Source organism: Heloderma suspectum, chromosome 1 (genome assembly GCF_057233095.1).
Source record: "Heloderma suspectum isolate Gila_16-S chromosome 1, 16-S_ref, whole genome shotgun sequence".
Classification (NCBI taxonomy): domain Eukaryota; kingdom Metazoa; phylum Chordata; class Lepidosauria; order Squamata; family Helodermatidae; genus Heloderma; species Heloderma suspectum.
In genome coordinates, this window is record NC_139458.1 from 49,981,720 (window position 1) to 50,007,691 (window position 25,972).

At 42.9% G+C, this 25,972-nt stretch overlaps 1 protein-coding gene across 4 annotated transcripts in view; it reads right to left on the reverse strand.

The window, feature by feature from the left end:
• The window catches only part of YLPM1 (YLP motif containing 1), a 71,191-nt gene that overhangs the window by 30,897 nt on the left and 14,322 nt on the right, over window positions 1-25,972 (reverse strand). For all 4 annotated transcript variants that reach the window (XR_014788923.1, XM_084842331.1, XM_084842322.1 and 1 more), the window contains 8 exons: window positions 19,972-20,166; window positions 18,051-19,342; window positions 13,980-16,130; window positions 11,594-11,714; window positions 7,431-7,938; window positions 5,994-6,086; window positions 5,364-5,541; window positions 3,583-3,716 (listed from right to left, as the gene is read on the reverse strand). Coding sequence is in view for 3 of the 4 variants with exons in the window: in XM_084842331.1 (XP_084698457.1) it covers window positions 3,583-3,716; window positions 5,364-5,541; window positions 5,994-6,086; window positions 7,431-7,938; window positions 11,594-11,714; window positions 13,980-16,130; window positions 18,051-19,342; window positions 19,972-20,166 (4,672 nt within the window). In the remaining variant the exon portion in view is untranslated. The remainder of the gene's footprint in view (window positions 1-3,582; window positions 3,717-5,363; window positions 5,542-5,993; window positions 6,087-7,430; window positions 7,939-11,593; window positions 11,715-13,979; window positions 16,131-18,050; window positions 19,343-19,971; window positions 20,167-25,972) is intronic.

A 25,972-nucleotide genomic window follows, 5' to 3' on the forward strand; every position in this document is an offset into this window, starting at 1 on the left:
AATTCTGCACCACAAAATACTGAATGTTGTGAACTATATAAATCATGCAAATTAAGCACATCAGCAGATATTTCCTTAGGGGTGCAATCCTATGGTGCTAGTCGGCCACCTCCGAACTCAGAGGTGGTTGACTATCCAATGCGGGATGGACGAAGCGCTGAGGCGGTTTTCTCCTCCATGCTCTGGCTGCCCTGGATTTGTGGCTAGACAGCTGATTTCAGCTGTCCAGCTGGGGTGCTTCGGGGGGGGGGGAGGCCGGACAGCACATAGGAAGCACCGTACTGGTGCTTCCGTGGTCCCCTCCCCACTCCCAGAAACGCCCCCTTTTCGGCCACTCTGCACTGCTCTTCCAAGCGCTGAACTGGAGATGAACCACACTGCCTATAAGATAGTGGGGCGGGGAGTTGGGTTTCTGGGAACCGAGCTCAGAGTGCTGGCTCCGAGCTCGGTTCCCAGAAAGTGAAAAATGCTATGGCCGTTTACATGCTGTCTAGCGGCCATAGGACTGCGCCCTAATTTACACCAATTATTCTATCTGTCTGGCACAAGATGTAGCAAGACATGGAAAACCTGGAAGTTCTCCAGGGTTCAACCTGTGAAAGCCTCCAACCCCTGTCTTCTGATATTTTACTCCTATAAGTGTATAAAATTGCAGACTATATGTTATGCTGCTTGGGGAGAAAATCCTCTTATAATCCCTGTTGAGTTTGTTTTCAGTCTAAAGAACAGTCAGCAGAAAGGGAAAATGTTTTAATGCTGTTTGATGAACTCTTGCAGAAGCATGATCAGACTTCTCACAGTGCAGCGCCACAATATATTAGGGGCTACATTACAGTATGAGCAACAAAGTGAATAAGGAAGAAGCAGGCTGTAGCATATAACATTACCGGGTCTTGAAAAGGGCTTGTGCAAACAGTGCCATTTCACTGGACTTGGGATAATTTCATTCACACAACACACTCCACTAGGTCAGATTTAGCCAAAGAAGCAGAAGAGGTTTTCCACTACCAGAACAGCCCCCTTCATGTGTGCGACACATGAAGAGACATCACACGCAAGAAGGGGCTGCACCACTGGCCTCACTCCCAATGTCCACATGTTAGGTGTGGATGTCAGCAGGAGTTCACAGACCTCCACATGCATAGGCTTTCCAGGTGAGCTGTTCTCTCGATTGTGTAGGGTGCCAGCTCACATAAAGAACTATGCATAAAGACCTTCTCCTGCAGATGTCGATGCCTAATACACGGAGACCAGGTGCGAAGTGAGGAGACATGCAACCTTGGGGGCAGGGCCAGCAGCACAGCTCTGCGCCCCCTTTCTACATGTGTTGCCTTTCACACAATTCACCCATGAAGAGGACTGGGGGACCTCTGAACCCAAGCTATAGTTACATGGTTGAGAGAAGTTCTTTTTATCACTGGGTACAGGACTAAGGCTGAAATCCTACATGCATTTACCTGGGATGTCTTGTTGAACACAGCGGGGCTTACCTCTGACTAAATATGCCTAGGACTGTGTTATGCATAATATTTATCCCATTTATTTATTTATTTTTAAAATTTCTATACCACCCAATAGCCAAAGCTCTCTATGCAATGACTTTACGTGCTGAAAATATTGCACACATTCTAAAACCCTTAAATGTCATTATTTACTGTATCCAGGAGATGGATCTTACTGATATTAATGGCCAGAGAGACAGACCTGAATTCCTGCATTATTTATTTATTTAGGACATTTATATACTGTCCTTCAATCACATTCCCAAGGCGGTTTACATAAAGAAAGATCTATATGACACTGGTGAACAAAATTAATATACAGTCATGTGAAAAAGAAAGTACACCCTCTTTGAGTTCTATGGTTTTACATATCAGGACATAATAAAAACCATCTGGACTTTAACAGATCTTAAAATTAGGTAAATACAACCTCAGATGAACAACAACACATGACATATTACACCGTGTCATTATTTATTTTACAGAAGTAAAGCCAAAACGGAGAAGCCATGTGTGAAAAACTAAGCACACCCTTACTGCTTCCATAGGTATGAAGAGGCTAAGTAGCTGCCAGGTGCTGCTAATCAAATGCCCTTGATTATCAGCAAGTGTGAGCACCTCCATAAAAGCAGAAGTCTCAGGAGTTTGCTGGTCTCGAGCATTCAGGTGTGTGTTAACACAATGCCAAAGAGTAAAGACATCAGCAATGATCTTAGAGAAGCAATTGTTGCTGCCCATAAGGCCATTTCCAAACAATTTAAAGTCCATCATTCTACAGTGAGGAAGATTATTCACAAGTGGAATACATTGAAGACAGTTGCCAATCTTCCCAGGAGTAGATGTCCCAGCAAATTCACCCCAAGGGCAGACCGTGCAATGCTCAAAGAAATTGCAAAACATCCAAGAGTTACATCTCAGACTCTTATAGGCCTCAGTTAGCATGTTAAATGTTAAAGTTCATTGCAGTACAATTACAAAAAGACTGAACAAGTATGGTTTGTTTGGAAGGGTTGCCAGGGGAAAGCCTCTTCTCTCTAAAAAGAACATGGTAGCACGGCTTAGGTTTGCAAAGTTGCATCTGAACAAATCACAAGACTTCTGGAACACTGTCCTTTGGACAGACGAGACCAAAGTGGAGATGTTTGTCCATAATGCACAGCACCAAGTTTGGCGAAAACCAAACAAAGCATATCAGCACAAACATCTCATACCCACTGTCAAGCACGGTGGTGGAGGGGTGATGATTTGGGCTTGTTTTGCAGCCACAGGACCTGGGCACCTTGCAGTCATTGAGTCGACCATGACCTCCTCTGTATACCAAAGTATTCTAGAGTCAAATATGAGGCCATCTGTCCGACAGCTAAAGCCTGGCTGAAATTGGGTCATGCAACAGGACAATGATCCCAAGCACACCAGCAAATCTACAACAGAATGACTGAAAAAGAAAAGAATCAAGGTGTTGCAATGGCCAGTCAAAGTCCAGACCTCAACCCGATTGAAATGCTGTGGTGGGACCTTATGAGAGCTGTGCATAAACAAATGCCCGCAAACCCAATGAACTGAAGCAATGTTGTAAAGAAGAGTGGGCCAAAATTCCTCCACAACGATGTGAGAGACTGATAAAGTCATACAGAAAACAATTACTTCAAGTTATTGCTGCTAAAGGTGGTTCTACAAGCTACTGAATCATAAGGTGTACTTAGTTTTTCACACATGGCTTCTCCATTTTGGCTTTATTTCTATAGAATAAATAATGACACGGTGTAATATGTCATATGTTGTTGTTCATCTGAGGTTGTATTTACCTAATTTTAAGACCTGCTAAGGACCAGATGATTTTTATTATGTCCTGATACGTAAAACCATAGAACTCAAAGAGGGTGTACTTTCTTTTTCACATGACTGTATGTACTTAAAATTACCCTCTTTGGATTAAGGAGAGCCAAATAATTTAAAGAAACTTTGAAAAATTACTAATACTTTTTTCCTTATTGATAAAGAGCATCAAACAAGCTCATGTCCCCATCCTCATTCTAAGCCCCCAATAGTCTAATATTTCTCCAAGGCTAAAGATTTATACCTCCAAACATAGAAGGTCCATGATCATAGGGAGGACGATCAGGCTTTCTCTCATATGACTGTCTTTCAAATCCTCCCCTTCTTGAGTTTGAATGGTCTTTGTCACGGTAAGACTGAGTTCTTGAAGGAGATGGCCTGCCAAATGGAGAAAGCATTTCAATTAATTTATTATGTTTCCATACTGCCCAGAAGCCGAAGCTCTCTGGGAGGTTCATAACATTTTGTAACACATAGAACATGACCTCTCAGATTATTACATATATTTTACAAAAATGTACATGAGGCTCTCTGATCACCTAATCCCTGGCTGACCCCATACATGGTTGCTGGATGCAATGAATGTACTCTAGTATGCCCACCCCAAATGACATACATCTGTAGGAAAATGTTAACCGGTCTGTAGGAATCCAGAAGCACCTCTTCCTATCATCATTTCTTCTTTCCTTTCAAATATTCTATAATATGTTCCAAGGTAACCAGCACTTGGCAACTCTATAGAAGATATTATAGTGGTCCAACGAACACAAACTATGATTTGTTAAGCTAGCTTTTTGATATAAGTTACGATAGTAACCCAATATATTTCTGTTTAACTTACTGGAAGGGTTTGATTTTTTATTTTAAAATTTATACTCTGCCTTATCTCCGATGAGTTCAAGGCGGCTTAGGTTTATAACAAAATCAATAATTTAATACTTGTAAACATCCTTTCAATTTATAGTGGGGCTGTTCGCACATAACAACCCATCAGTTTAACAACCAATGGGTTGTTGTGCATGAGCGGCGCCTCTTCTGCTTTACAGCACAACCCGTGATCAGCTCCTCTGTAGGTTGTGCAATGTGATGTGCAAACCGGGACTACTGGGTTGTTTAGGGTCTAAACAACCCAGTAGTTAATCTAACAACAAACCATGGGTTAACCGCTGGGTTGTTCAGCCTCTAAACACAGGCTTGCACGACATGCTGCACAACCTGTGATGGAGGCTATCATGCGTTGTGTGCTGAAGCAGAAGAGGTGTGCGTGCCCACTCATGCACGACAACCCATCGGTTTTTAAACCGATGGGCTGTCATTATATGCAAACCAGGTCAATATAACACTAAAGATTAAAACAAAAAAACACCACAAATACAATCCAGCGGACTGCCACTGGCAGCCAGGCATTTAATTCTGGCAGCCAGCAAAGAAAGTCACAGGAAAAAAGGTCTTGTTTTTAAATAAAGGTACCAGCCACACAGGGAAGCAGAGTATGCCTCTTTCAAACTGATGCCATGATGAATCTCATGCTGTGATACAGCATTAGTGTCACAAGTTGGAGAGAAGGGGTTGCTGCAAACACACACCAGACACAAACCTTATGCCCTTCTCCACATAAGAATCCCTTGTGGAGCTACACTGCCTTTGTGGAGCAGGATGAAAGAAAGCCAAGATGATTGCTACTAGAAACAATGGTTGGCTACCCAGCCAAAATTTGTGAACCCCTGCTTACTGGACACCAGGGTGACAAGTGTTTTTTTCTTGGTTATTTTTAACCTGTTCTTTAGGTTAAGCCAGTCTATTTTTACATAAGCCTACATTACCGTGTCTTTTATATGATCTAACATTTCAATGTTATCCAAATTACGGATCACAACAATTTTTAACAATGTTGCCCACATGTACAGAGTCAATGCAGAAAAGAGTTTGACAATTATTGCTCACAAATAAAACTGACAGTCTTAAGGCCACAACAACCATTATGAAGACACACTTTTGTATTCCAATTACTCCTACGCTACATACCTGTCTTCTCGTGGATAGCGTTCTTTGTCAAATCTTTCCCGTTCATGGTCTCCAGAAATACGGTCCCTGTAAGGCTCTCGCTCTCTCCTGAAATCTCTGTGATCTATATTGGTATTATTTTGCCGCTCAAAGTAAGCGTCTCTCTCCTTGATGTATCGATCTCTTTGGCCTGGATGTTCTAAAAAGAAATCAAAATAATCTAGAGCTATTCTATAGTTCCCCAAAATGAAGTGGTAGATTTCTTGGGCTGAACCACTTCAGACTGCAAGTGAGGGATTGTATTAAACATTCCCTCTTCAAGAAGAAAACTATCATTTCACGGAGAAGGCTATGCTAAACCTCTCTCTCTTTCTCTGATGTACTAATTTTCTACATGTGAGCAGCTTTTTATATAGTGCTCCATTCCACTCACAGTCTGAAGTGGTAGTCCTGAATCCTACCATCACATTCTACATACTGTTTAGAACAGCTCTAACTGAATATTTAAAACAATCCAAAACATAGGGAATGTATTTAAGTCACCTTGCTGTAAAAAGGAAGAGAAAAATGCACCTCTTTTCTAAAAAGGCACCCTATCAAATATGAAAGTAATGCCTGCCTTCTTCAAAGAGTTATCTCAAAGACACCCACCTTTTGAAAAGGATTGCCTCTCATGAGGAAGTTCTGGACGTAGAGTTATTCGCTCCCCATAAGGAATTTGTCCACCTTTACTGGTGGTTATATCTGTTAAATACAAATTGGCAATAATAGAATTAAAGATATTGCCCCAGAGCCCATCTTTCAAAACATTTGTCCTTTCTTTAGTAGGTAATGGCTCCAGGAGAGGCAACAGCAATCTGCTGTTTTACAATTTAAAAAAGATTGAGCTGTATCAATCACTTAGGCCAACAAACTGCACTTAGCAAAAATATTCTGTATTTTGCCTTACTCACAAATGTTTAATTAAATTAAAGACAGACATTGCCTAGCTAAAGCTCTCATGAGAGCTTTTTTGTCCGTAGGGAGAAAAACTCCTCAGCAACGCTGCAACTCATCCACATGTAATATTTCTGTTTCCAAAAACAAAACAGCAGATGCCAATAAGGCATCTTGAGAAGAATCACAAATCATCATAAGCCTAGCTCTGATCAAAGGCCCTCACAGCTACCCAAATCCCACCTATCTGTCAGTAGAGACTGGGCGGGTGAATGGTTAAGTAGGTGTCATAGCAGCAGCAATCTGCCAAAACAGATGTGTATTTCACAATAACAAAGAGCATAAGAATTGCCTTGTTCAATCATGCTGAGGTCCATCTAGTCCAGCATTCTGTTTCCACATTATACGCAGTTTTATAAACCTCTATCATAATCTTTTCTCTAAACTAAAAAGCCTCAAATGTTTTAGCTTTTCTTTACAGGAAAGTGGCTTCACATTTAGTGCTGTAGTTATTAAGGCCGGAGAGTCACTCAAACACATGATCAATTTACAAACCGTTAGGTAACTATCAGAGTTTGTGCATCTTCTCCTCTATTCATATTCTTGCATTAAAACAGCAATGTCAGGCGCCATGTTGGTAGTTCTGTAGACTCTCAGTTGCTATTCTATTATTTATCAGTACAGCAAGGGCACTGAACCTCCTTCAGCTTGAAGGCCGAATTCAATTTCAGAGAAGCTCTTGGGATCCATATTCCAGTGGTGGATGGGGCCAAAGGCTAAAGGGGCATGGCCAAAATACAAAAATACCAGCCTATTCTAAAATTCTTACTGCCTAACTAAATTCTAACTAAACCTTAGGAGAGGCATTCCAATAATTTAGAACAGGAAAAAGAGAGCTTCAGCTATTGGGCAGTATAGAAATATAATAAATAAATAAATAACCATGTAAAAGCTGGGAACCACCAAATGATTGGCGGTCAAGGAAAAGGGAGTGGGAACCAGGAAAGGGGCGTGGCCATCTGCGGTTTTCAATGCACAGAATGTAATCCAGTACCCTCAGCTGAAGATAACAGTATTGGCTAAGTTTCTTTTATATTTCTGACATAACTGATGTGTTGAATAGCATTAATTACCAAAATTAACAGTATTCACCTTGCCCATGGCTGTGTCCATGTCCATAGTCAACAGTTTGATGAATAATTGGTGGCTTGGAAAGCTGTGCCATACCTGGCGCAAAGGATGTTGGGACTGTCGATGAAGGCAATGAGGGATCTGATGAGGGTAAGTCATACTCTTTTAACCCTTTATCTTCACTGCTATCCCAAAGTCCCTGGAAAGAATCCTCATCCCAACGCTCTTGGTTTATGCCAGGTGATGACTTTATCACAGAAGTTGAGACCTGAGTGGCTGCTGCAGTTGAAATGGGGATTGGAACACTTGGCTGTGTTAGCGGAGCAGGTAGCTTTGCTGCTGAGAGAGGGGCCTTTGTAGCTGGAACAGGTGGCCTCATCACTGGGGCAGAAGGCTTTGCTACCATAGCAGCTGGTTTGGTTGTTGGAGTAGGCTTCCGAAACAAGACTGGTGGCTTTATAATTACAGCTGGAGTAGGCTTAATAGGTTGTTCCTCTATTGGTATCTCAGCCTGCATTTCAGAAGAGGCCTACATAAAAGGCAATTTGTAAATAAAAGACCTATAAAGTAAGAGTTATTTCAACAATGTTGTCAGAGCTCATGTCCTGCTAAATCATGGTTTAGCATGACATACACAACCAGGAATGAATTGCAGTGAACCTCGGGAATGTGTGCCCCCATTTCCTCCTCCCACACAGCCAGGAGGAGGTGTTCTGAAGCTTTCACTTCTGCTTTTAGTCTTTGGGATTGCTCTATATAGAGCAATGTACAAATGTTTGAGCCAGTGTGGTGTAGTGGTTAGAGTGTTGGACTAGGACTGGAGAGATCTGGGTTCTAGTCCCCGCTCAGCCATGGAAGCTCACTGGGTGACTTTGGGCCAGTCACAGACTCTCAGCCCAACCCACCTGACAGGGTTGTTGTTGTGAGGAAAAAATGGAGGTGAAGGAGGACTATGTACGCCACCTTGGGTTCCTTAAGGAGGAAAAAAGGCGGGATATAAATGTAATTAATTAATTAATTAATTAATGAGCCAGCCCTCAGTTAAATAGCATTCACAACATGAGCTGCTACAAAGGAAAGGTGTAAATTACCAACAATGGGCAAGTTCATAGGTCACGCAAAGCCACCCTGAAGTTAAGACACAATGAGTTGGTTGTTCGCTCAATAACCCACATTACTCCTGACAGACAATTGGGTACGCTGCAGCTTGCTGTGGGGTGTTTCCCCCTTAGTCCTCCTGGCCACTCCCAGCACATGTCCCAGGTGCCCTTGCAGCAGAAATCCTCATTTCCTCATTCCCTATGTCAGCACCCTTTCTGCAATAGGTCCACTAGGGTTTCCAGCTCACGATGGAATCTCCCCCACCCCCACACGTCAGATCATGAAATGCATATAATTTTCTGAGCACTTATGAATGTGGTCTTGATCATCCCAGAGCGCAGGACATGGAATAATGGGCTCAAGTTACAGGAAGCCAGATTCTGGCTGAACATCAGGAAAAACTTCCTGACTGTTAGAGCAATACGACAGTGGAACCAATTACCTAGGGAGGTGGTGGGCTCTCCCACACTGGAGGCGTTCAAGACGAGGCTGGACAGCCATCTGTCAGGGATGCTCTGACTTGGATTCCTGCATTGGGCGGGGGATTGGACTCAGTGGCCTTGTAGGCCCCTTCCAACCCTGCTATTCTATGATTCATACTATTCTATGATTCTATGGTAATGCATTCGCAAACTTTAAAAAAAATTCGGGTCTTGTGCAAGTGCAAAGGAGGGCAAGACCACCTGCCCACTATTTAGCCCAGCATACCAATATCCTCCCCTTGTCAACATCCTTGTCAATTTCATCCTCCACTTTTGGGCTTGCCTTGCTATCAAACACCTTTTTTTAAGGCTGCTTCATGTTCTACTGAAGTAATTACACCTGCCTGAAAAGCTTCTTCTCCTGCAGCCGCTAAGTGCTTTCGACCCCCCATCTCCCCTTCATGCTTGTCACTTCCCTCCACTGGTCTCTCTAGTAAGCTATCTAGTAAGATATATATGAGGGTTACAGAGCAGTGATGGGGATCGGTAAATATATGCAAATTTCAAGGGAAAGCAGTAAAGAGGAGGGGAGAACCACAAATTTAATAGTTGCAGGCTCTCAAACATGCACACTTGAGCAAGACTGTTTTTTTTAAGGGTTGCTAACATGTTCTGGACACCCTCTGGTGTCCTTTCTTCTTGATTTTTAGGAACACAGAGTGGAGAGCACTTACAAGAGATGAGGGAGGATGGCAGTGGCACTAGCGAGATCTTAAGGGGTGGCAGGGATTTTCCCCACTCTTGCCAGGTGGCTCTCTAGATGTTCCCGACAACCCATGATGAAGTCACCGTACTGACGTCACAACAAGCCACCCTGAAAACAAGCCACCCTGAACAACCCAACAAGAAGCCATGGGTTCTCTGGATGGCTTGTTCGTGAAAAAAAACCCATGATGAAAAAAACACTTTGACACTGAACTTTGGGTTCAGATGTCATGACAAGCTACCCTGAAACAACAAACAGTGACAAAGTGCCTTATCGTGTCATGCAAACCAGGTCAAAAAGTAGCACTGTGTAACTACTGTTCTAGTTTATGGGAATTATCTTTGGGGGTACCTCAAATGTTCTGTCATCAATAAAGTTCAATATTTCTATAAAGCTGCTGGAAGAAATGTGGAGATTTGATGTGTGGTGTCATAACACCATCTTCTACCTTCATCTGATCCAGAAGCAGCGCTGTCTTTCCTGAATTGGTGCCTGGGAACCATAATGGACTCCAGCAGGACTAACAAACTGAATTCAGGGAAGATGCATGTAGTAGAAGTGGGGATGCATGTGTTCAAGTTAGAGGCAGGATTACCTGCCCTGGAAGCTTGGGCAGCAGCAGCAGTGGCACAGGATGCCTTTTCTCAGTTCCACCTGATAGCCAGCTGTTTCTTCCTCAAGGCTAAGAATCTAAGTGACTGCCATCCATGTCTTGGTGATCTCAAAGATTAGCTACTCCAACCTGTTCTATGTAGAACTATGCTTGAATAAAGTTCAGATATTGCCACCAGTACAAATGAAGCAGTCCTCCTCCTCGCAGGTTTGCAGTTGCACTGGATGCTGATTAGCCTCCTAGCACAATTCTAGATTGTGGTGATTACCTATAAAGCCCTTTATGGCCTGGACCCCATGGACCTAAGGGAGCACAGTTTCCCACATTCTCTCCTGGTAAACCAAATCTGCAGGAGAGGCTCTGATGGAGGCTCCTTTGACTAAAAACGAAACTTATGTGCTGAGCCTGGTATGTTATGGCATTCTTTATAGCACTATGTTTTATTTATGTGGCTTTGTTTATATATTTTTGGCTACATTTTAAGCCACCTTGAGCTTCTTTATTGAATGAACAGTAGAATACAAACTATAAAAATAAAGTATACTGAACCATTCCAGAAATCAAAGAGGCCTCCTCAGAAAGGGGACAAATTGTTGCATGACATTTCTTGCTTTGCAATTAAATACTGCTGCTGTACTACTAATGAATTCTGATTCTGATGGTTATGATCTGTGATGGGAATGTCTGACCTCCTCCTTCTCCTCTCTGCAGCTCCTTGAAAACGCCTCTTGAGAGTTGGGGGATCCACTGGAACAGTATTTGATATGGCAGTGTAGCATATGGGCTACAGTGGTGATGGTGGGGAACTGACAGTAAACAGAGATCCCCTGCTTGTGCAGTGGAAGTGCCCCACACTCATGAAAGTGAAGCTTCTGTCTCTATTTAAAACTCTGAAGCTGGAACTGAATTTTTAAGACAAAACTCTGCTGGAGCATGAAACACAGCCTTCTCTGTAGTGGCAAAGGATCATGAAATTCTATCCTAGTAGAGGTCCCCCAGAACTAAAACCTTATAATCAACTAGAATAATCATTAAAATGTTTATTAACACGGAATTTACAGTTAAACCCTTTTTGTGATATGATGAAATTTGGATTTTACCTTTTATTTGTTTCTATTTGATGGCATCACACTTCTATTGTACTATGTTAACTTCATAAACTACTCTGGGCTTCCTCTTTGCAGGAAAACCAGTTTATACATCTTTTAAAAACATACAAGAAACATGCGCATCACAGCCAAGTTACACTTGCACAGTATTTTTGTAGCAATACTTGATTTACCTGAAAGCTATCCTTCCTAACAGTTGTACTTTGGGATCTAGGCATTTCCTGTGGTGGCCGTTCAGGCATTTGGGGCTCAGGAACAAATTCATTCATCTTCTGCATATGTTCTTTCTGTTCTCTGCAGAGTCAAAATGTATATTATTTGCCTTAAATATCCTTTAAGAACCAACAGTGACACCAGAGCATGCACATTTTCAGTTGTGGCACAAACACTATGGAATGCCCTAATGCCCTCTCCAGGCAGTAGGTGAAAAACTGACTACTTTGTAAGACGTTTAGACTGAATTGATATCGGTTCTGCTACTGGTTTCTTTTGGCCTGGGGGTGTATGTGTGTTTTGCTTGGCGCTTTGTTTTTTGTGACTCTTAATTTCTGCTGTTTGTATTGCTCTTTTTCTGTTTTTGCTCCATTTACTTTGTTTTGATTTGTTGCTATATTGTTTTAATACTAGTCCTGCTTGCATGGAATGGTGGCAAATTGTGGGTTTTTTAATTAAACCATGCTTTGCCCGGCATGTGCCACCGCCATTTTGAATATGTAACCTCCAATCAGCAGTTGCTCTTTGACATCCAGACTGGACGCTATGGGTTAATCATGGGTTAAACAACCCAAAGTTAACAGAACTACTAATTGTAGGTTAACTTTGGGTTGATTAACCCATTGTGTCTGGGTTCGGACGCCATGAAGCAACCTCCAATTAGGTCAATCGGAAGTTGCATATTTAAAGAGAAAGAGGCATGTGTGGAGCATGCGCTGCGGCAAACTGTAGGTTAATTAATCCACGATTTGCCACCGTTACGTGCAAACCAGGTCACTGTGTATTGTTAGCCAACTTGGCTTGCCATTTCACAAGACGGGCAGAATTATACATTTTAAAATAAATAAATAAATTCTACCAACCAAAGGTAGCATTTTTTTCGCTACCAAAAATGGCTAGTTAAGCAATTTGCAGAGAGCCTTAAGCTCCCAAGATGTGATTCTTTGTAACCTCCGCTCAAATCTCTCCTGGCTAGAAAACCTTCAGGTCAAAATTCTAATGTACACCAAAATGGTGGCCACAAGCCACTTCCCTAACACAATAAATGGCAAAACCCATCACCATTTACCATTGGAGCTGGCAAAAAACTTCTCTACATTTACACAGGAACACATGAAGCTGCCCTACACCGAGTCAGACCATTGGTCCATCTATCCACACGGATTGGCGGTCACTCTCAAGGGCTTCAGACAGGAGTCTTTCCTAGTCCTACCTGGAGATGACTGGGATTAAACATAGGACGTTTTGCATGCAAAGCAAGTGCTCTAGCATTTGTCCCCATCTCAGAGTTATAATAATCGTATTTTACCCACTGCCGGAGAATTGAATATTTGCTGCATCCATGGAGGTACATGGCAAACATCTCTAAATGCAGTGTAATGTGCTTACATGGCGGCTTTATGCAAGAGTAATTTAAAACTGAGTAAAGCAAAATTAAACTTTTTCTGTTTCATTTGTTGCATGTGAAGAACATTTGCTTTTACATATGAATCACTGATCCAGTATCATAATTCACAAATGGGAGTTAATTATCCCTTGGAAGTACTGGTAGTTGTTACCAGAAGTAAAACTTTTCTCTGAACCCTCCAAGCTTAGTTTTCTTAAGTATTTTGATGTGATCAGGAGACGAAGTAGTGAACTGCAAAATTAGCGTGAGTGGATTCTGTATCCCTTGTGTATGAATTCATTTGAGTGCTGGAGGCCAATGAGCAATGTTTGTTTCACAGACATTTTGTTTCTATGGCTCCTTTGGGATTCTTTATATAAAAAAACACTGCAGTTCTGCATGAGCAGGATTGTTGCACTTCATCACCTAGGTTCATTACCTACTCCATCACCCAGGGTCAAGGGTAAGAGAGATCACCACCAACTATGTTATCTGAATTTTCTTCTACGATGGGTTTGCTATGCTCACAATTTGTCTGGATTCTATGCGAGGATCTCTGACATTTTTTAAAGAAAATGTTTTATGTTCATTAGTTTAAAACAGATAAAAAGCTTTGTTTAAAGCAGGAGTAAGCAACCTGGTGTCCTCCAGATCTTATGGATTACACTTCCCCAAACCCTTGACCATTGGCTATGCTGATGGGAATTGTGGTCCAAAACATCTGGAGGGCACCAGGTTGCCTACCCCTGGTTGAAAGCAGAGAGTTTATCTCAGTGATCCTTGACACAAGAGTATCAAACCTGCATACATCTAAGGTGGCCAAAATATTTATAGCTATCTGCCACCTGCATGTACGTCTTTTTGTAGCAGTATGTAAGGGGCAGTGTGGAGGAGCTAGGGTTCAACTGAAAAAGCAAGATTTTTCTAAGGAAAATAAACAAGAACAGGAGCCAACTCACCGTAGCATTTTTAGCTCTTGAGCGGCCTTCAAGATAATTTCATGCTGCCTTTGACTAAGGACCATTACTCCTCCTAGAGACTGCTCAGAGGCCGAGTTCGGCTCTTCTCCCAGCAATTCAGATGAACGTGGTGGCAGAGGTGGTGGATCCAGACGATCCTCTAAAGGTGGAAATCTGTCCATTTCATCTGGATACCACCTATCTGAAAACCTTTCCCTCTCCCAATCACCCCTGTCAGGTGGGAAATCAGACTGCTCCCTCCATGTATTACATCTTTCTGGATATTCTCGAATTCTGAGCTCCCCCCTGTCTCTAGAATCTCTGTCATAGAAATCTCTCTCTCTCTCTTCCAGCCATCGATCCTCACGATACCTGTCCAGAGGAGGAAGAGGAGGAAGGGGAGGCAAAGGTGGGAGAGGAGGTATGTCCAGATCACAACTCAGTGTATCTCTATCCCCCAAGGGTCTTATGTATTCTCTGTCCCAGTCTCTTTCTAATTCATGATCATACGCATCCAAAGGTCTTCTGATCCTGTCGAGGTCTCTGTCTAGGTCTCTGTCCATCTCCCTCTCTCTACCCACTGGCCTTTCCCAGTCATCCCAAAATGGATCTCGTCTGTCAAGATCAGCAGGCAAGGGAGGTAAAGGAGGTAAAGGGGGCAGAGGTGAAAGAGGGGGCAATGGATGACGGTGCGGTAACAAGTCCTCTCTCTCATATGGATCAAGAGGATCATCGTGATACCGCTGGTCACGCTCAAGCCAGTATCTGTCTCTGTCCCAATCCTCCAGTCGTCTGCGTTCTAGGGGGGGAACGTCTCTGTACTCAAATGGATGCCCCTCTTCTAGGCCTACCTCTCCATAAGCCCATGGTGGCCTGAGGGGTTCTTCACGAAATGGAGGTAAATTTTCAGTACCGCCTCCAAGACCTGCGTCACGCCTGTGTAGGTCTCTCTCCCGGCTACTGGGCCTCCTGACGGGGTCTCTCTCCCGGCTACTAGCTCGCCGATCTGGGCCCCTCTCTCGGCTACTAGCTCGCCGACCTGGGCCCCTCTCCCGGTTACTGGCCTGCCGGTCCAGTCCCCTCTCCTGGCTGTTGGGGTGCCTGACTGTGCCCCTTTCCCGGCTACCTGCACGGCCTCTCTCTCTGCTGCCCATCCGAGGAGCTGGTAACCCTCTGTCCTGGCTGCTTGAGCGTCTACCCAATGCCCTTTCCTGGATGCCTGCCTGACCACCCATGCCAGATTCCCAGCTGTCTGCCTGACCCTCTGACAATTTGTCATGGGCTCCTGGCCCACAGCTTACATCTCTGCCAGTTACATCCCTAGTCTGACCTCTACCTCTATTTGGAATTCCCCTCCCTCTGACATCTTCCATTCGGCCCCGGCCCCTACCTCTGGTATCTTCCATTCTACCCTGGCCCCTGCCTCTACCAGCTGGCCCTTTTGCCTGATTATCTCCTGGCTTAATTTGCCCCCTCTCCCTGCTTTCCAGTTTACATGGTTCCTTGCTCTGATTATTTTCTGAAGAAGCCAATTTATTTTCTGCAGAGTTCAAGTCTTTATTTCCTATTACTGGTGGTGGTAGTAAAGTTTTCTTCCCCCCTGGTTTTGGAGGAATAGTGGAAACCGGTGTCTGATGTAGACCAGCTTTAGTACGAGTAGATGTTTTTGATGCTTCTGTCTGCAACCCAGATTCAACGGAACTCTGTTTCTTTGCTTCTGATATTACTTCTCTGCTTTCTTTTCGGGGTATATTTTGCTGTGCTTTAGAAAGGCCCTTATCTGACTGAACTGGGCCAGAAAGTTTTGTATCTGGTGTAAATTTAGATTTATTTGCCACTGTCTGATTGCTGCTCATATCAGTAAAAGATTCTTTACTTTCTGATTGATGGTTCTGTTGTCCCAAAGGAGGTCTAGGCCCCCGCCACCGTGGTCCACTTCCTTGGGAAGTCTGCATTTGTGGTGCACCTGAGGGAGTATAAAATGCTGCTGCTGGCCCCCGAGGGATCGTCCCCTGTTTGCCTGAAGATCCATCCATGTGCTGATTTTGAAGCCTTGGCCTTGGACCTTCTAAACGTTGACCCTGAAAATGAGGCCCTCTCTGTCTCGGAGGTTCAAATCTCTCAAAGCCTCTTCCTCGTGGTCCATCAAACCTGTGTGTTATACAAACAGATTATTTTCAAGTAATTGATTTGATGAGACTTTTTACAAAACAACCCCATAAGCCCCCTTTGTCAGGGAAACAGTTATCAAATTCAAACTTTGTGAAGTAATAATGATCCTCAAAATTACCCAGAAAATAGACGTTACCATGCAACATGTCATTCTCCCGCCCCCTATAAGACAGAGGCAACAGAAGCTTTAGGAAACTAAGTGATAATAAGTATTAGACTCAGCCTTGAAGACAAGGCCCAGGTCAGACATTGCTCCCTGAATATAGCATAACAGGGAGCAAGTCTAGTGGGCATCAAAATGTATAAATATATTAAATTAATTAACCTTCCATATTTAAAAAAAAGTGTTCACTGAAAAAGAAGTAACTGTACAGCAGATTACTTCTGACAAAAAATATACTGGCTATAGGCAAAACAAGCGGGGTCCTGCAGCAAAATGTTGCTTGGATTACAAAAAGATACACTCGCTCTTTAAGCTCCAGCTACTCACTGTGAGTGCACCAGAGGACAGCTTTTCCCATTGGGTGTCCACCTCCTTTCTGCTGCAGCAGCAGCAGCAGCGTAGCTCTCTCCATCTTCAACTCAGAAGATGGGAAGGGGTCCTGTGATCAACAATCTGCATAGATTCAGAGGTGCCCTTCATGTTGAGCCAGCCTGATGCTCCCATGTGTGAGGCTATGGAACAGCTGAGGTAATAGGCTATGGCTGTTAATTGCCACAGCAGGCTGTGCATCTGCTCATTCCTTTGTTCTTCCCTTAGCCCCTATGAGAGCGCACACAGTCTGCACAGGTACCATTATTTTGTACTGCATATCCTGGGGTCCCTCCAGCATGCAAATGCCTTCCTCTTGTTTGTAGGTGAAGCCTTTCTGGCTACAAAGCTGTCGGCACTGAATCACTTGAGTTTGTTATTAGAAGGAGCAATACTACTGACCCCCAACAGGTGTGCTTCAAGCATCACCCTTCATCAAGTAGATTATCAAGTAAATACAGATCTTGATGGCTTGAACATTCCGGAATGTGACAATGACCATGGGATGAGCATAGTCACATGAAATGCTACATCTCTACAGGCCAGGTGCATGGTACTGCAAATCTGAATTTAAAGTAGGGATGAGAGAACCAGGAATGCTCAAGCTCACCAAAATTCCCTGAACTTCACTTCAAAGCTTGGTTCTGCTTGCTCCTGTTCTCGTTTGTGACCTGTTTTTTTGGTTCATTTGAGTGGGAAAACTGTGCATTTTTCAAAAGCGTGCATCTTTTCCCCCACTGACTAAACCGTGTAAATTTTAAGTGTGCATCTTCTTAAAATTCTGCATTTTAAAGATTAAGAAATGCACAATGTGAGCATTTTTAAAACTGTGGATTTTTTGAAGCGTACATTCTACACGCACAAGTTCAGGAAATTGTGAACATTTTTGGAGTACATATGCTCCCATTCAGGGCTGCGAAAGGGACATTTTCTTTTCTTTTTTTTGAATACTTTTTATTTATTTAGTCTTTATAAATGAAATAAACAATGCCAACAACCTGATCAGTAACTACAGTTTCCCAACAATGCAATATTCTTTTGAGGACACAACAGTAAGGAAAAGGAAAAGGAAAAGGAAAAGGCAAGGCAAGGCAAAAGAAAAAAAAGCAATTTTCCTCTTTCCTCTGCCCTCTTCCCGAAAGGGACATTTTCGAGTGATTTGCAAACTGAAACAAAATTCTCATACATCACTAATTTAAAGGTCCTTCTGCTACAAAGTCACATACAAAATTATTTATTTATTTAATTAATTTCTATACTGCCCAATAGCCGAAGCTCTCTGGGCGGTTCACAAAAATTAAAACCAAACAGCACACAATAAAACAATATAAAATATACAGAGCATTAAAATGAGAAAGAAAACCTACCTTGGGCCTCTTGGGCCCTCGTAGTATGGTCCTCTGGGGCAGTCAGAAAACCCAGCTGGCCTCATTGGTCTGTTTTGATAGGTAGTAGTGGCGGTGGTGGAGGATGCAGACGATGAGGACACTGTTGAATGGATTTTCATTTCAAGTGAAGTTAATTCAGAGGAGACAGAACCAAATGGCATTGCCTGTTTGCCCAATGGAACATAAGAACTGCCTTGGTCTGAAGAGCTAGCAGATGATGTTACATTTGAGTGGTAAGGCAATGTGGCAGATGTATCAGTATTTTTATAAGAAAAAGAAGCAGAGGAAGGGGTGGGGAGAAGAGCTGGTCTGGTTGTCTCAGTGGCCTGGGAGATGGCAGCTGAATCAGAAACTTTGAATGAAAAGGAAGAAGCGGAAGTAGGGGTAGGAAGCAGAGCTGGTCTGGTTGTCTCAGTGGCCTGGGAGGTGACAGATGAATCAGTGCTTTTATAAGAAAAATGGGTAGGGGTAGGAAGCAGAGCTGGCCTGGTTGACTCCATGGTCTGGGACGTGGCAGAAGCCTCCGTTGCTTTAAATGTGAAAGATGTAGAGGTTGGGGTAGGCAGCAGACCTGGCCTAGCCATCTCTGTGGTCTGGGAAGTGGGAAGTGACTCAGTAACACTGAACATAAAAGAACCAGGAGGAGGAAACAGCGATGGCCTGGTTGTCTCCATAGTCTGGGGGGTGGCAGGAGACTCAGTTGCTTTGTACGTAAAAGAAGCAGAAGAAGGGGTAGGAAGCAGAGCTGGTCTAGTCATCTCTGTGATCTGGGAAGTGGGAAGCGGCTCAGTAACTTTAAATTTATAAGAACCAGGGGTAGGAAAGACAGCTGGCCTTGTTTCAGTAGCCTGAGTGCTCTGAGGACCAGATTCTTTTGGAACGGGTATTTCAGATGTTTGAGGGCCAGAGGAGAATCCAGTGGACACAGGGGGATGTGGAGTTGAGGGCAAAGTCGATGGCACAATAGGCATGCCACCTTGCATTGTTTGAGAATATGGAGAAAATGGAAGGGGCAAAGTTATACCCCCAGTATATTGACTGTTCATGTTCCGAAGCGACTTCACCTTCTCCTGAAGGTGGGTGTGAGTGGCTTTCATCTGTCCCTGCCACATCTTCCACTGTTTCTCACACTCATGAAGCTGGTCTTTGTGAGGGTAGGCCTGAATTTGGTCTTGCCACTGCTGAAATTCACGTTCCCACTCTTTGTAAAGTGGCTGGAATTGTTTGTTCTGAGTCTCATAATGCTGTAGCTGCATCTCCACTGACATTGTCTGCCAGAAAGAGAAAGTAATAATGGACAAATTGTAAGTTAGTTCCTTGTACAGCCACAACCTATACTCACAATGGGTTTGTGAGCTCAAACTTCTCTAATGTGTCATTGTAGCAAAAACAGACCTATAAAGCTTAAATGAAACAGTTCTCACTTTCCGCAACTATAGTCAAATTGTTAGTGTATTTTAAAGGTGAAGTCATACACTGGAACTTGATATTCCTTTTTTAAATTACATTCACAACATCAAATAACCAATATAAAATGAATTCATACTTTGATCCTAAACACACTGCATGGCTAAGTCCACAGAACATAATGAGAATTCTTTCCACATAATCTATTTCATATCAGGACACAAATATTTTGTAAACAAATATCTTCAGTTTCTTCTCATATGGAAGCTGCTCCCACATTAACAGTTTTACCTGTACTTGTTTTAACAGTAAGACTGGAATGTAACTTCTGAAGAAGAGAACAAGAAGCTAACATTTACCCAGTGGGCAAAGGTCTACATAGATGAATGAGGCCACTGTTTAGATCTATTAAACTATGCTCATTAGAGCACAGTGACCATTTCACTCAAACAGCAGAAAATGTAAATCAAATCCTATTCCTTTAATGACTCACTGGCAAGTGTGGTGGTTGCTGTATGATCTGTTGATAGCGTTGTAGCATTTGTTGCAACTGTGAGTGCTTTTGCATTATTCTCTGATACTGGAAACCCACTCGCTGCTGTGGATGCTGCTGCCATTGCGTTGCAGCTGCCTGCAACTGCTGTAATCTCAAACTTTCTTCAGGATCCTCCGGTGGTTCAATGTTCAGCTGAAGGCACAATATTAAACAAATGAAAGCTTGTTCAAGAAAGACACAGCAGTTTACAACTCTGATCACTGAAAATACTGATGTGCGTGTGGTTTTTTTTTTATACATAGATTTCCCTCAATATTTTATAGGTTAAATAGTTCAGGCACAGCATAATGAAATGGATACGAAATGTCTCTGGAGGAACAGGACTATCCAAGTTCCTTGGTTTTCAAATATAGATTGCTCCTTTAATGAGAATCGCCAACAAAGAAATCACTACTCACATAAAAAACAGGGTTGGTTCCAAGAGATGTGCTAGCCAGGGAATAAATTCTGGTAGTTGCACGATTCCATGAACCATTATGCAAGAGCTAACAGGAAGACATTGTAATATGCAGAAGACCTTGTATGAGATTGAAAAATGCCTTGCACAAATATAAGTGTACCTCAGGATTTCAGTTCTCTTTTCTCACTCAAGTTTCTTGCACTAAATAGGAAAAAGTGCCTCTGCAAACAGAAGCAGTATTCCACTTTCAGAAGAGCACCTCTGGATCCAGCCCAGGGGAAATAGCCAAAATGGGAATGAGAAATTCAAATGTGAGCCATACCGAAAATCTAAAGTATTTATATCTGAGGATTCAGAGGTTCAGCCCTGGGCCATGAATTTCATTTTGTTATCTAGATACAAAATTTTGTAAAACCTCGGATAAAATAAAACTTTGGTTCAAAACACAGGATATTCTCCAGTGGCAACTCTAAACTTCAATCTTGGGTCTGGTTCAGAAGTAACAATTTCAGCTTAATAAACTATAGTTTACTATGCTGACAATGAGTATTGGGCTACAGACTCCCTCCTCCTTTGCACACTGGCTCTGGCACACTAGTTTAAACCACAGTTTCCCAGTTCAGATGTAATGGGAAACTGTGGTTTAAACTTATTATTCTAGAAGTGCAAAGCAAGGAGGGGAAGGGGAAGTGCATGGGCCTGAAGCTCATTCTCATTTTAGTAAACCATGGTTTAGTAAACAGAGATTGTTCTATCTGAACAGGCCCTTGGGGACTGTAAACTAGGGGTGTCAGAGAATTCCGCCACAGCCTCTAGTGAGGCTGGATTCTAAGGAATCCATGGCGGAACAGCCCCCCCTGCCACCCTGTGGAATCCCCTCAGGACGGAGCGTACCTGGTGACGGAGGCAGCGGATGCAGATGCGGCTGATCTCCTGGCCACTGTGGCCACAAGTGGCGGCCGTTGCAGCGGCTGCCATTTCCGTGGCTGCCTTTCTTCGTGATAGGCTACGTAAATACTTACGTAGCCTATCACGGCAAAGAGCAGGGGCGCAAATGGCGGCTGCTACGCCATTTGTGCCCCTGCTCTTTGCCATGATAGGCTACATAAGTATTTACGTAGCCTATCACGAAGAAAGGCAGCCACACAAATGGAGTAGTGGCTGCCATTTGCGTGGCTGCCTTTTGTCGTGATAGGCTACGTAAATACTTACATAGCCTATCACAGCTTGGCAGCCACGCAAATGGCGGCTGGCATAGCGGCCGCCATTTGCGGCCACAGCAGCCCAACAGTGGCCAGAATTCCGGCTGCGGCTGGCCCCAGCTGGCGGCTCCGCAGAGTCGCTGCAGAGCGGAGCTGGCCGGGGAGGATTCCAGAGGGAGGGACGGAGCGCCTCCCCCCCACCGCGGATGCCCCAGAACTGTGCAGGGTAAGTGTTTTGTACATCCCTACTGTAAACCAACTTCTAATTAAAACCAATTGCGATAAATAACCCAGTTCAAGGGCTTCTTGTAGTGTGCTAAGTTCTGAATACCAACAAAGTGAGGCAAATGGATTGTAAATCAACGCACTTTAGTAACAAACTGCAATGTTTGACATTATAGAATAAAATAAATTACTGCTGTACAATGCTGATTACAATACAAGTAGGAAAATGAAAACAAACAACAGAAGAATACCTGAAAGAAATATTTAGGATAACTGCATGCAATAAATCTGTACTTACCATATTAACAAAACTTGGATTGTTTAACTAAATACTCTATATACAAACTCAAGTAAACCCAGACACAGGGTTCTTTTGCATATAATGGTAAGGAGGATTGCTGCAAATCCTGGCTTACTGTGAACGAGCTGTACCCTGGTACAAGTCAGCCCATTCACATCCACTTTACTCCTCCCATTAGCACAAGTGGGTAAACAAACATGAAATGGTTTGTTTAGCATTACATCCAAACCCAGGCTCCTGGTTTATTGCTCCCAAACAAGCCAGATTTAGTAAGCCAAGAACAAACCCATTATTCTAGGAACATGCCATTCGGTGGTTGATGAACTAATTTATGTAGCGATGAGCTCAGGAGTTTCTCTTTATAACAACTACCCTTGAAAGTAGGACATTACTATACATTCTTAGCAATTAAATCGAAGCACCACAGATAACAGAATGATCTCGCTGGCAGTTTTAAGGAAAGTCCTAAATACAGCGAAAGGCAGAGATATAGTTGGCACATCAGAAACCTAGTGCAACAGTACAAATCAATGGAATAATGTTATCTCTAGATAGGAAATCTACAGAAACAAAGACAGAATAGGCTGTAATGGAGGTGATCTTGAGTTTTGTGTCAACAGGGGCAAAGAGTCCCAAAACAAAAAATACAAGAAAAATAAACGTATTCACAGAATCTCTATGGATTGACGATACCAGACCAAAAGAGTAAGTATAAGACTGGGAACACACTATCACTCCCCTGCTCAAAAGTTTGATTGTGATCTTGAAATGTGAAAAGAAATCAAGTGGGTAAGTCAACTGAAAAAAGAAAATGAAATAATAATCGCCAACTTCAACCATACCTGAACTGAATGGATAAATTTAAACGCAGAACATAGCAGAGACAAAACTTCTAGCTTGGATCCTAAGGTGCCCTTTTATGACTGGAAAGGCCTTTGATCCAATGGTAGCTCAACTCACGGAAGCGGGGGGGGGGGCGCACACTTTTTGTTGTTTCCACCTCCTTCTATGCCCCCCTCCCGCACTACCTCTCACACTGCTCTGAAGGACCGCCAGAACATGGGGATGCTCCCAGGATTTTAAGATCTGCTTAATGAATCTTAAAAACCATCTCACTAAATTATTGTGACTTGGAACAGTTAACTATGAATCCAGTAAGAGGAGAAATGACTCAGGATTGGTGCCAAGAGGTGCCTGGGGAACTGGTTTAAGATGCAAACATTGCAGAACTGCTTGGAAACAGTGACCACAACATTATCAAATTAAGTATGTATGAGATTAGAAAATTGCCAACCAATTGTCAACAAATCCAACCTGGTCTTACTTAACTTTAAAAGGGGCGATCTTTCAAAAATAAGAGTAAATATAAAGAAAGAACGCAAGCTCTGGCAAACCAAATGTAGACTGATAATAAGGCAAGCAAGAAATAATTTGAGAAACAAGCTTCTGAAGTTATTAAAATAAATAATAAAAACAAGTGAGACCGAGAACAAAATGTTGCACTGTGGAATGCTCCTACTCAGGGTTCCAACCAGCCAGCCATACCCTCTTCCAGGATACTCCATTCCATCCCCCACCCCCAGCATTCTATGGCAACTGAGCATGCTCAGTCTTCACTGGGTTGATGGGGTGGAGGGAGTGTTACCCCTTCAGATATTTTTCTTAATTTTTTAATGTATTTCTGCAATCCTTGGGCTTTCCCTGAGCATGCTGATCTCTCCCACTTGTTTCTCAGAGGCCCTATTTTGGCTACAATCCTGTCAGCACTCACCAACTGAGTTTGCTACTTGAGGGAGTGATTTATTTAAATACAACAGAAGCAGGAAGCTGGCAAGGAGAGGTAACAGAACTATTAGAGCAGCATTCCCCAACTTGGTGCCCTCCAGATGTTTTGGAGTATAACTCCCAGCATTCCTGACCATTGCTCATGCTGGCTGGGGCTGAAGTCCAAAACATCTGGAGGCTTATTTTCCCTTGATGATTGTGAGAACCCAGTCTCTGATTCATTAGACTTGACTCTACCTTGTCCTTTTAGTAAGTACAACTGCTTCAGATTGGCTCCCCTGGGAACTTTGAGCCAATCTGACAGAACAGAAAACAGCTCAACTTCAGTCCCATATAAATTGGAGGAAAGCATTATTAAGAGTAGAACTGTCAAGCATAAAAAGAACTAGCCTTGCTGAGAAAGAATCACCATTGCTTCAGCAAAGGGAAGTCTTATCTCAACAATCTTTTAAATTTCTCTGACTGTCAACATGTAGATACGGGTAGCTTTTGGCAAAGTCTCTTATCAAAGGCTCCTAAGAAAACTGTGGTCATAGTATAAGAGGCCAGTTCCTTATATGGATTGGTAGCTTGATAAAAAATAGGAAACAGGAGGAGAAATAAGAGACAAAAAGGAACATAGGAAGCTGCCTTATACAGAGCCAGACCACTGGTCCATCTAGCTCACTACTGTTTACACTGACAGGGTTTCAAACAGGAGTCTTTCCTGGCTCTATTGGGAGATACCAGGGATTGAAACTTGGACCATTTCCATGCCAAGCATTCTACCACTGAGCTACAGTTTTCTCAACAGAGGCGTATAAGCAGTGTGATTTTATTCAGACCTGTATTGGAACTGGTGAGGCAATATTTATAAATTCTCTGGAATCCGGGTTAAATGGTGAGGAAGCCACATCTGTGGATGACATGAAATTATTCAGGATGGTGAAACCCCAAACGGATATGAAGAGCTCCAAAAGGATCTCTCCAAAGTGGTGGATAAGGTGAATAATGATCAGAATGTGTGTATGTGAGATTCCATGTAAATGCAATGTGATACATGTGATTTCAAATATGCTAATTTCATAATATGCTGTTACTATCTAAACTGGCAGCAATTACACAGGAAAGAGAACTTGAGATCCTGATCTAAAGCTAACCAAAAACAAATTCAGTATGCTGCAGCAGTAAGGAAAAAGAGAGGGAAAGAGAAATCCAATGCAAGAAATTACTGGTAAAGATATTGAAGATAAAACAGCAAGTAATTGATTTCATTACATAAATCAATGGTGCAGTTAAATTTAGAATACTGCCTACAGTTTTGGCCATTGTCTCAAGAAGGATATCATATATCTGGACAATGTATGTGATGGGCAATAAAGTGATCAAGGGTTTGAAGTACATTATCTGCTGGGTAAGCCTTAAGAGTTTGAGGCTGTTCAGTTTAGGAAAAAAGACAGCTAAGAGAGGGCATGGTAGAGGCTTATCAAATTATAAGTGGTGTGGACAGAGAAAATTTTATTTTAGTTAATTCTAGAACTTGCAGCCACTCAGTTCAGGACAAAGGAACATATGACACAGTAGATTAACATAGAATTCACTACCACAAGAAATGGAGAATGCCACTGGCACAGATGGCCTTTTAAAAAGATTAGACAAATCCACAGAGAACAAGCCTATCATGGCTATTACCTTGACAATTAAACAGAATCTCCATGATGCAGAGGCAGTGAGCCCGTTCACATGACATGACAGGCTACCGTAGATGAATTTACCCGCGAGAGCTGTCGTGTCATGCTGGGCGCCCCTGGGTCCCATTTTTGCATGGTGCCCATGGGTGCCTGGCTTGCCATGGCATGAGAACCTAGGAGGTAGGTGTTGTTTGAGGGTTAGGCAACCCTCAAATAAACCTAAAACAAACCATGGGTTATTTCAAGGTTGTCAACCCTCAACACCCCCTGCCGCCTGGGTTCACATGACACAAGAAGCTACGACTAGCCAGGTACCATGCAAAAATGGCACCCGCAGGTGCTTGGCACGACATGA